Raw genomic sequence first — 12101 nt, forward strand, 5'->3', positions numbered from 1 at the left:
TCCAAAATGGCGCCTGAGGTGAAGAAAAGCTAACAGGTTCAATCAAAGAAATCGTTGAAAACCTTAGAAAAAGTTATGTATAACATTGTATATATGTGCCGAACTAACGACTGCGCCTTGACAATGCTACAAATTCATCAAGTTTAATGAGAAAAATATGTTTTGACCTGCCTATAAGAAAGAAAACATAAATCTGTATGATTTGTAAATGGAGTTCTGCATTTTTTTTCTTTCAAGGCTAGATAAGGTCCAAACACTTTCAGTATTTTTTTTTCTAAATCAGGGACATAATATTTATTACATGTAATTAAAACAACTACAGCGTAATTATTTTTTAAAATACAAAAATATCATTGTAATTAATTTTCCAATGAGATTCCTGGTATTACGGTAAAAATGAGGCGGGGCTTAAGAGCGAACCAGGAAGTTTGCAACACCGCTCCGTGTTTACACATGTTTGCAGTTTCACGTGGAGAATATTGTGACAATTAAGATGTCTTCTAAGAAAAATAAGAGCAAATCGAAAAAGTCGAGTGAAGGGGACGGTTCTCTGGTGCTGAAGGAGGGTTCACATGACTCCTCCAACCTGCAAACATCTGGACAGGACGGAGGAAGCTGCAAAAGTTCAAACAGCAACTCATTCACTGTCACGGATTTCATAGAAAAAGGTGAGATTTACTCTACTCACTTATATCTTACAGATGTGATTGAATATTTAAACTCAATGACTCTTTTGCAGTCTTTGATCCAGTTTTTAACTGAACATGAAACACATTTTGAGACCAAACGTGGTTTTCATGTTGGATGGTGTTCATTCAAACTGGGGCAAACAGATCTTCTTCCACTGTGACAGTCCTTTAACTGTTTAGTTTGTGCTGTATTTATTATCCACTGCAGCTCAGACTTTACCCAGACATGGAGGAAGTATTCAGGTTAAAGGACCAATTACTTCCATGCATTATATTCAACCTGCAGAACAAGCAGTTGCAACAGTAAAATGATGCTTTCATCAGTCTTCATTAAATGATACAAGATACAGATACAATCAGATTATTGGTCCAGAATTAATTTCCCTTTGAAATTTAAACACTTAATGAAATGCAACCACCTGATACAATTAGAGTGGAAATGTCGGGTTGATATCTGTGTCTCAATGGGTCTCGGCCAAACACAGCTTTAAATTTATAATGCATCAAATGTAAAAGGTAGTAGAAATCATAGAACGGCTGTGGTAGTTGCAATAGAAAGCACAATGTAAATACTCAATGTAAAGCACTGTATCTCAAATTTGAGTGCAATACTTAGGGAAATGTAATTAGTTTCCATAACAGGCCACTGAAGCCTTGAATTAGCGTCTACACTTCCAAAAGATTTGTGATTTTAATTGTGCACATGTGAGGACTTGATTTTCCCCCTGTTAACAAGAAGTGATCAGCATGAATGTGGTGAAGGGTTACAGTTAACATCCTGCTTCAGTGTTCGTCTGGTAATCTGTTTGCAGAGAAAATACTTGAAATATTATTAATGAAAACTCCTAAATCAGTAGTTTAGCTTCAGCTCCAAATGCTGAATGAACCAGTTGATTCAGTAGCTGACAGGTTAATGACATCAGAGCCCATTTTCAGTATAGAGAATATGTTCGTCTCTGTCCCCATCATTAACAGTTGATTTACTGCCTTTAACTGCTGTAATCTCCTCTCTTATACATATTTGAAGGTTTTAAACACTTTCTTGAAATCCTGGTTTCATGTGTTTTTGTTAATTTCTTCACAGCCGATGACAAAACACCAAAAACCTGCAGATCAACTTTAGTCCAACTGGGCCTCAATTCAATGAAGTCAGCTGGAGTGTGCATCGGGAGACCGGTCCTCATGACGAGTCCCACAGGACAACAACAGGTGTCCTTTCATCTGGTTCCTCTGTCCTTAGTTATATTGTTATTTCAAACCAGCACTGGCTAATGCATTAAACATATCTGGTGTGTTACAGGTGTGTTTGGGATGGCCTGTCGCTCCCTTCCCTGGTGGGAAAGTCGGTCTTCACAAACACATCCAGACCAACCTGAAGGTGAAGTCAGGGGGGGAGGTGACGCTGCAGCCGATAACAGGTCCTGTGCTTCGGGCTGAAGAGGTGGTTTTATTCAACAGGTAAAAATCATCTGGTTATCATTGAAGAATTGTACATAATGGATCAGACCATAGTGAAATTACATTTTGCCTCATATTATAGCTACATCATTTCATATTATCACTAGATGAGAAATGGTTTCACTTCTCATGTTGCAATAACATATCACCTCATTTTGTTATATCAAAATTTTTTGTCGTTTCACAAAAGCAATGCATTTTGATAAAGTGATTTTTTACTGTGGTCATAATGTATATAAGTAAAATTTACAAAATTGTCATAATGCGAATTTTGGGTTTATGAAAAATAGTTTTAAGTAAACTAAAACAGAAACAGGAGACTGGCTCAGAGGTCTCAACTTATTTCCTATTTTTAGTTGATGCTGCCATCTGCTGGCTGTATTTTGCCTCTACTGTTCAAATATTCAGTGTTCAATCAGTATGCTCTATCTTTTCTTCATCCTTTCTAATACATGTTATTATGTATTTCTATGGTGCTTCATCAGAATCTAAGTTGTCATTAGTCCATTAGATAGTGTTGCAACCAAATTTTTTTGTTTTGTGTGATGCTGCTGTTTCAGCCTGAACACAATTGTAAAGGAAATTGTACTGTGTGTGTGTGATTTATCATATACATATGAACTCTTTCTCAGATCAAAAGATGACACTCTGGAGACAGATGAATTCAAGAACTTCCTCCTGAGATCTTTGGGTAAGTACATTTTGCTGATTTTCTTGTATCAGATGTATCTCTTTTTTCCAGTTTATGTGTCAAACATATCTACTGTGAAGAAACTGTGATTTGATTTTCTGTGTTCCTGCCTTTTACTGTTTTATTGCTAATCAATCTACCTCATTTCCTGAGCTGGAATAACTGTCCTGCTTTGTTTCTCTTGCTCCAGTTGGGAACATCGTCCTACCAGGGAACGTCCTGTCTCTGTCCTACTATGGCCGGTCGTGCAGCCTCCGGGTCGAAGCCATCAGAGGGGAGGACGGTGTGACCCTGCAGAGACCAGCTCCTCCCCTAGGACTCGGCCCTGACACCGAGGAGTCCTCTGTGATCAGCTCTGCCCTGGACTCCACGTCGGCCGACCTCTCCCTGCAGCTCAGCATGCTCACGGTGGACGACAGGAACGCTGACGGGTCACCGGGCACTCCTGGAGAGCCCGGTCCTGCAGCCAGCACCCCACGGAGGCCGATGCAGCTCTCTCCCCTCTCCCCACTCCCTTCTCCCTGCACGCCCTCCTACAACTCCCAGAATCCTCCTGCAGAGTCAGCGGAGGATGCTGTCGGTCAGGAGGAGAGCTCACACAAATTAGACCTGGCAGAGAAAAGCCCCACAGCGCCCCCTGGTGGTGTGCTGAGTTCTGACACCTTCTACAGCCTCTCCTGCTCCACCAAAGTCAGCTTCAGAGACAGAGCGGGACAGGAGGCTCCGGACGCAGAGGCTAAGAGGTCAAAGGTCACATACAGCATGATCGGTGGCCTCAGCAGCCAGCTGGACGCCATCAGAGAGACAATCGAGCTTCCTCTGAAGCACCCAGAGCTGTTCAGCAACTACGGTAGGTTCAGGTTTTCACCTCATTATAATGTTCAGTGGTGAGTTTTCAGCTTATCATGAGCTGTTGTCAATGCAGGGATCCCCCCTCCCCGAGGAGTTCTCCTGTACGGTCCCCCGGGCACAGGGAAGACTATGATTGGACGAGCCATAGCCAATGAGGTCGGAGCTCACATGACGGTTATCAACGGCCCAGAGATCCTGAGCAAGTACGATCACTTTCATGTCCCAGTGGAAAATATATGTTTGGATTTTTATTCTGTTTGGGCAAAAGAATAAACAGAAGTTGGTTTATTCACTTATGTATCATTGATTGATTTTATTTATTTCGGTCAATCGACATTGCAACTGTACAAATCAACATAAAGAAACAACTTTATATTCAACCAAAATGGTACAGGCTGAAGTTATAAGCTTGCAACGCCTACCCTTCTCACCTATTATACAACTGGCAGATCACCCATTTCCTCTACCGGTGTAGATAATGATGCCATCAAATATTCTATTATATGAAATCAAACCACTTGTTTATATTGATCAATTATTTTGTTTTTGAGGAGACCTTTAAATCTCTGAAGCGTCCCACATCATTTCAATTCATTCTCAAGATTGTTCCATACTCAGTATGCACCCTTTTACAGAAATCGATGTACATTTAATATTAGCCCCAGTTCATATTTACAGTTTCTTTTTTCAAACATGTTTACAGCTTTGCCTGGCAACAAGTTATTATTATTTATTATTATTTTATGTATTATTATCTTTTTACAGATTCTATGGTGAAACAGAAGCAAAGCTGAGACAGATATTTACTGAAGCGTCTCAGAGGTAAAGCCCACATACGACCATCACTCACATAGACATCATAGAAGAGAACTAATACTTCTCAAAATGTTGTGTTGAGACTCAGAGTTTTGTTTTAAAGTACAAAGCTGCGGATTTGACCCGTCTTTCATCCTGTCTCTCGGTTTGACAGGCAGCCTGCCATCATCTTCATCGATGAGCTGGACGCTTTGTGCCCGAAGCGAGAGGGAGCTCAGAACGAGGTGGAGAAACGAGTCGTAGCTTCTCTCCTGACTCTGATGGACGGGATCGGATCAGTAAGTTCTGACTCTTGAAGTCACGTCTTCTTTGTGTGTTTTACTTTTGCAAAGTTAAAGCCACAGACTCTCTCTCCACCACCTCCCTACATTTTAATTTGAGTTTAATCCATTTACCAAAAAAGAGAAAACAATGTTTAAGAAGAATTCTATTGAGTATTATTGTTAATTTTCTTTATTTTTTTATAGATATAGTGATTTAAATCCTAATTAGGAATTCTGTTAGCCATATAATATAACCATGAAGTGAAAATCTAACATTGTAGCACCTCTAGATTGACTTTTCACAGCACTGTTTTGAAAAATACTCCCCCACTGACTCCCTCGAACCTCCTCCTCCTCTTGAGCAAACATTTTCTATTATTTCTCCTCCATGTTTATTTAAGTTTCCCTGTTACTTCATCTGAAGCTGCATCCTCTCTAGACTAGTTAATCTAATCTCAAAGGGAAGATGTCCACCGCAGCGTCTCCTCCTCGGCTTACATCATTTACACGATACGTGTGAGTGATTATCGCCGTGTTAGACTGACCAACAGCTGCTCGTCCAGCACACACATAGACACACACGGCTTAAAGGGATAGTTCACCCAAAATTCAAATTTCACTCATTATCTACTCACCCTCATGTCGACTAAGGGCTGGGAGAAGTTTCAGAGTCCTCCGTGCCTTCTCTGAGTTACAGGGGGCAGCACTGCATGTCCATATGACGATTGCGAACAGAGCTCACTTTTCTTCGTCCAAAAAGACACACCAAAAAACATCCAAATACCTCCATAGTGCTCGTCTGTAATGTCTCTCTTGTATTGAAGCCCCAACATGAGAAATTGTTCCGAAAAATTAAATAAGTATATGTTTTAAGCTTGTTTGTAGCGGAAGCTCCCAGCACTGCTCTTCCTGGTCCGTCCAAATCTTGCGCGATTTGCATTGACACCCAGTTCACGGCTCCGCAAATCGTGCGAGATTCCGGCAGAGCAACACTGGGAACCGTCATATGGACATGCAGTGCTGCACGGAGCCCCGCTGTAACTCAGAGAAGGCACGGAGGACTCTGAAACTTCTCCCGGCCCTTAGTCGACATGAGGGTGAGTAGATAATGAGTGAAATTTGAATTTTGGGTGAACTATCCCTTTAAGAGTCAGGAAATGTCCTCAGTGGAAATGCAGACTGTCATGTAGAAACCATCTCCGCATCCTGCTGGACGCCCTTCACACGCCGTGGGCTGGACCTCCTGGGTGTCGTTCGTCCACTGATGGCTCATGATGAGAAAAAAGACACACACACACACCCAGTGGGAGCCTGGGAAAGAGATCACCTATGGTCACCATGCCCTGCCAATTTGCCATAACTTTATCAGTGAAGTACAACTCTGTGTCCTCAGGCATGGAGCCCACATTTCAGCTGGTGATACTACACAGATGCATCGACTCCCTCCCTGCCTGCTCCTGTCTGTTTTCCAGACCAGAGGATCCAAGGTCATCACACTGATTGGTTCTAGGAATGCGCAGAGAGCACTTCCTGCTCCGCGGCGCAGCATTCCTACTTGCGCTGTAATTTATTTGTGTTTCAGTTCTGCCTGAAAGGTGGAAAAAATATCCCTCATCTTGCCGGCAGACCACCACCGCAGGAAACAAGTGGAGTTCAGCTTTGGACGCAGGCCAAACATTCTCTGAGGATTTGAAAAAATAACCAAACTCCTTAAGCACACGCAACACTGAGCAGTGGGGATGAAGTCGCAAATGTGTGGTCATGAAGTTACAGTAAATAGACGGATGTTTTACTAAGTGTAATTCCTGGTGTCCGCCTCAGCCAGCGCAGCAGATTTGGCGGTGGTGCTGGTACCAGTCTGTATCACTCACAGCTCCACTCACTGTGTTGCCTAGAGCTGATTTAAAGTCACATATAACTCTGGTGGAGTTATTCCATCCATCTTTCCACACATATACTTTCATCTATTTGTGCAAGGTTGTGTAGAGCAGGGGTTCTCAACTAGTCTCACTCTGGGCTCCACATTTTCCCATGGTCATTAAGTCGCGACCCACTTTTATAGAATTCAAACCAAGAATTTTTCAACTATTTCATTTTGCTCTTTGTTGAGCAAAGTGCATTTCAGGGCACATGAATGAAACTGAGGAGGACCATGACAACTGCATGTACGGAAGTGAATAAAAAAATATCAAACTGCACAAAATGGAGACCAACAAAATGAAATATTTGACTTCTAATGCATCTCTGCATGCAGGAGGACCATTACAACTGCATGTGTTCACGTGCCTCATGTGCCTTTCAAAATAAAAGACATGTCCAACATCAGATGTGCATTAAATAGTATTTACTTTTTTGACCAGCTGTCCGCGACCCATCCAGGACGGGTCCGCGACCCACTTTTGGGTCCCGACCCACCAGTTGAGAACCACTGGTGTAGAGTACAGATGTCTCCCCCCCAGCAGAGTTGTCCTGAGGTGATTTGTGGCCTCTGCTGCGTTCTTGGTTCGACCCCAAGGCCTCCTACCAGTTGGACTTGCCTGCAAGACCTCCTGTAAGGAGCAGCAGCTCTACTGTTGGCCTCCTTTGGATGTCACAGCTCATCACCCTCTCTCCCAGACACCCAATGGAGGAGTTCAGGTCACGCTGAGGCATTCGATACAACAGCGTCGTTACTACTTTGAATCGGTTGGGATGAAGTTTCTGCCCAAAGTGAAGAAGGAGGTTTAAAGAAGAACTATGCAGGATTTCTATGCAGAACTATGCAATTTTTTTTTCTTAATTAAACAGCTTTGGAGTAATTGTGATGGTTTAATAAATTACATTGCTTATTACTTGTTATAAGGGAGAATGGAGGCTCTCTGCCTCCCACATTGCATCTCTTGGCTGGAAAACAACCGCCCCAGTGTCCCAGCTCTCGTCTCTGCGCACCGCGACACAAAGGCGTAACCCGTAATCTTTTGTTTATGACGGATAAGACTACACAAATATACACATCGTATACGATATATAAAATTATGTAGTGCTCTATTGATTGATTTCTCACCAGCTTCGTTGTAAACAAATGCACATGGCCAGGAGGAGGGTTAGCAGAACAGCGGAAAAGTGACCCGACTTGTATAGTTCCCAAAGTGTCTTGTGGTCCGGTTCGGCAGGACAACGGATGGAAATTAGCCTTTGGCTACACTCTGGCTTGCTTACATCTTATTCCTAGTGAAGAAATGTTCATTAGCATGCATTGTCCCTCCCAAATAAACTAAAAATGAATGAATGACAGTGAGAACTGGACTGAGCAGGAGATCAGCAGTTCATTCAGTATCTATGCATCAAAGCAGCACAGTAATGACAAAGTTACATGAAACTAGACTCACCTGCACTAAACTAATCTCTACTTTCTTTCCTCTCCTTTCCAGGAGGGTCACTCAGGTCAGCTGTTGGTCCTCGGGGCCACAAACCGGCCCCACGCCCTCGACCCCGCCCTGCGCCGACCAGGACGCTTTGACAAAGAGCTGGAGGTGAGTCCCAGCAGGCACTGTGAGCAAGAGTAGCTGAAACGGGCTGAAAACTTAGAAAGATAGACCTGGCTTCGTTCAACACACTGTGTGAGTGTCAGTGATGAAAGAGTCGGTAGCTCAAACAACGATCATTGAAAACATGATCAGGCTACTGAGAAAAAAACCCATTGCCATGTTGTGAAATCCTGGAAGTTCCTTGAAAGTTTCCACCACAGTCGCTGGACGCGTAAATAAAACATTCTGTTCTGCTGTTTGGGTTTTGGCAGGTGGGAGTTCCTGGTGCAGCCGAGCGTGCAGACATTTTGAAAAAGCAGCTGAATTCGGTGCCGTGCAGCGCCACCGGCGAGGAGCTGACGCAGCTGGCGGATGCCGCTCATGGATACGTGGGAGCAGACCTCGCAGCTGTTTGCAAAGAGGCAGGCGAGTAAATACTGTCCTACTGTCGAAAGGCCACGTTTGTATGAAGCAGATGAAATCCAACAGTGTTTTCAGATCGGCGAGGGTTGGGTTTGAATATTGTCTGCAGCGTTTTTTCACGTATTTTCCCGCTCCATCACTACAATAAGTCTAAAAAGTATCTTATTATTAATACAGACATGAGATTAGTCACATGAAAAACATTTGATCATCCCAGATTTCTAAGTAGCCTCTGAAGAAGCAGCAGCAACAAGTTCCCTAAACGCATCAAATCCCTGTCACTAGAAACACAGCTATAGGTTGTGATAAAGTCATGAAATCTGTATCATATAAATATGCCAAGGAGAAAAAAAACATGCCCAACTCCTCAGAGCAGTTGCAAAACATCACTGCTGCTCTTCGCATCCTCTGCCTCTTTGCTCTCTTTCCCCTAAAACCAGCATCATTTGGGAAAATAAAGTTGCGCGTGGCAGCTCGCCGAAAAATGCTTGCTCACCATCTTTTAGTAGTTTGGTTTGCCTCACGGGCTCAGGCATCCGACCAACAAACAAATGGCACTCGAATCGCATTTTGTTATTGAGCATTGGCATTTTTCAGGCCTCATATTATTTCCCCTCTTTTGTCTCTGGACCCCACCTCTGCCTGCCAGGACGCTGCCCAAACCACAATTGCTATAGTGCCTTATTTCTTCCTAAATTAGTTTTTAACAATTATTTTTCGAAGTTTTCTTGGAGTCCGGACGTTCCTACAGCTCCCTCCGAAAAAACGCACAGGGTCGGTCAACCATCCTTTGATATGTGCCAAGGAGGAAGTTTGGGAGTTTCTGTGGTGTTCAGATCCCAGTGAGAGAAACCACTGAAACCACCACTTGTTGTGAAATTCCTCTGCCCCCTCACCCCTGCCGCCACAAACCAATCCACCTCACATCCCCAGGACTAACATATCGGCTGTATATGTGTGTGTGTGATTGTATGAGCACATGCACATTTTGTTTTTCTGTGTGTGTGTGCATGTGCATGTGTGACCCCATGTGCCTCCTGGGTGGTCCCGGTGCCTGGGGTACGTGGCGTATTGCATTTCCAGCTGAGGAGGGATCTGGGGCTGCTGTGCGGAAGCACTCCGGCGAAGAGCGTGATTTACTGTCCGCAGAGGGCCAGACGTGACTGGCAGTGTTTTCTGAGAAACCTCCTCGCGCCCCGGAGGGAGACAACAACCTCCTCAACCCCGTTGGACTCCGCTCGCTTCCCCCAAAAATCTCCAAACCCAAATCACTAGACAAACACAGGCTCCTCGCAAGAAACACCGCAGGAGAACCAGCAGCTTCAGAATTCATTTAAGGCTTTGTCCTGACGTTGCTGCGCTCTGTAGGCTCTTTCAGCCTCTAAATAAAGTGCAAATAAAATGCTAACGGATGTGAAATAGAAAACAAACACAGCTAGAAACGTTCCGGAAGTGCAACACGAACCTGTTTATCTTAGTCCGACCATTAAACTATACTGTGAAGATCTAATTGGTTGATATTCACATTTGATTTCATTTTTAAGGCTCGTAAAAATACACAGATCATTTGCAACAGTCATCAGTTTTAATGTTTGATTGATTGTAGCGCTTATCCATCATTCATATATACGAAGAACAGTTCAGTTAATATTCTGATGTTTTGACACTTTTCTTTACCCAGAATCATGACTATGTTTGACTGTACCTAAAGATTTAGGCAGCAAACCTGACAATGTTCATGCAAATAGCAAAAAAATCAACTATTTCTAATACAAATTAATCACAGCGGGCGTGGTTAAAAGAGCAATACTGTGATTATCTGTCTAAATATCTAATTGTGCAGCGATTTAGCCTTTTTCTTTGATATCAACACATCACACAGCACCACAGTAAAGTCACTGAAACTGCTGCAGCTCAAAGCTGCGGTGTCAGAATGAAAGAAAAGCCAAAGTTGTGTGATGTAACGGTGGGGTTGTTTGTTTTACTCAGATGTGGACTAAGAAATTAGTAAGAATTAATAACCAAATGCATGTTAGATGCATGCATGCAGCATCACAATCAGGTGACAACAACCAGCTTGTTGCTAACTTTCTGTTAGTGTGTGGTATTGTCTTGCTGTTTGTTGCAGAGCAGCTCTGCTTTTTGTGTTTTGGTGAACAACACAGACGAGAGCAGCGAGAGTGAAACACGAATCAAAACACAGAGCAGAGAGACTGAAACGCTTTGCAGCTCGGAGTCGAGCGGTAATTATAACTTTACAGGCACCGCTTCACATGCACGTAATCATTTGATCCTTTGTTGATAGAAGGTGCAAAACAAAGATGAATAGATGTAAATAGGAGTTTGACTGTGTGTGTGTGTGTGTGATAGAGAGAGGTTGATTATGGGTGAGGACCCCCCACTCCCCCCACCCCTTCACCAGGGCCCCTATACCACCACACGTAGCTTAAATACACACAAACAGACACATGCAGCCGCACAACAACACACTCATGTACCCACAAGTCGATCTGTGTTTTTTCCTTCTTCGCTTTCATTAAAAAAAAAAAAAAAAGGAACAAAAGCCGAAGAGGCACAAAAACACATCAAGAGAAGGAACTGCAGTTGTTTCCTTGTGCTGCTCAGGTAACAATGAGCTGCTGCAGGAGCGCACTCTCCGACGCACCGCTTCCTGAAAAATAGAATAAACGACTACATAACGACGGCTGCGACACACTCGGGTCACGCACACGATCCCCACCTTGCACAGCTGCAGAGAAGCATGCACACATACACATGAAGCGGCATACACAAGAAGTACATCGTGGTGGTGGTGGTGGTGGTAGAGGGAGGTGGGGGAGGTGGGGGGTTCACATCCTGCCCTCTAGCACAATACCAACCTGCTTATAGATCAGAGACTGTTTAAATCAATTCTTCATCTGTGCTGAAGGGCAGAGGGCAGCAGTGTCAGGACCAGTGGTGGTTGTGCATTTCTTTTCTTTGTGTGCGCACAAGAATGGATGGAAATCTTGATGTCATTAGGGAAGTTTGTTGTTTGTCCACTCCGACTCGCACCGAGCCCGCAGAAACAACTTCTTGACGACAGATGTGTTACATAATCAGCACTTTAATTACAGTTGATCACGGGTCGGCCGGTTTCAAATGCAATGTAATGTAATGCAAGAGCGCACTCATACCAGATCCATTAAAGACTGTTTCATTGAGGTCACTTCAAATCCCCTTTTTAAGCCGCCGCTGAGCGCCCAAATTATTAAGAAAATCTGCTCTTTACATCAGACGCACTGACCGAGGGAATCCAGGTTGAACGCCGTGATCCTTTAATGAAAGGAAGGATTTTTAAACCTGGAGAGGAAAAACTTGAAACTTGAATGCATCCCGTCACTGGTTGATAGAAATGTACCCA

The 12101-nt window shown here is 43.5% G+C and overlaps 1 protein-coding gene across 1 annotated transcript in view; it reads left to right on the plus strand.

Moving 5' to 3' along the window:
• Positions 1–435: 435 nt before the first annotated feature.
• The window catches only part of afg2a (AFG2 AAA ATPase homolog A), a 125805-nt gene continuing 114139 nt past the window's right edge, over positions 436–12101 (plus strand). The window contains exons 1-10 of the mRNA XM_083980445.1: positions 436–668; positions 1774–1898; positions 1990–2147; positions 2780–2838; positions 3029–3688; positions 3764–3893; positions 4456–4512; positions 4661–4784; positions 8180–8281; positions 8548–8701. Coding sequence (XP_083836571.1) covers positions 494–668; positions 1774–1898; positions 1990–2147; positions 2780–2838; positions 3029–3688; positions 3764–3893; positions 4456–4512; positions 4661–4784; positions 8180–8281; positions 8548–8701 — 1744 coding nt within the window. The 5' untranslated portion in view covers positions 436–493. The remainder of the gene's footprint in view (positions 669–1773; positions 1899–1989; positions 2148–2779; positions 2839–3028; positions 3689–3763; positions 3894–4455; positions 4513–4660; positions 4785–8179; positions 8282–8547; positions 8702–12101) is intronic.

This window comes from Trachurus trachurus (assembly GCF_905171665.1).
Source record: "Trachurus trachurus genome assembly, chromosome: 10".
Classification (NCBI taxonomy): Eukaryota; Metazoa; Chordata; class Actinopteri; order Carangiformes; family Carangidae; genus Trachurus; species Trachurus trachurus.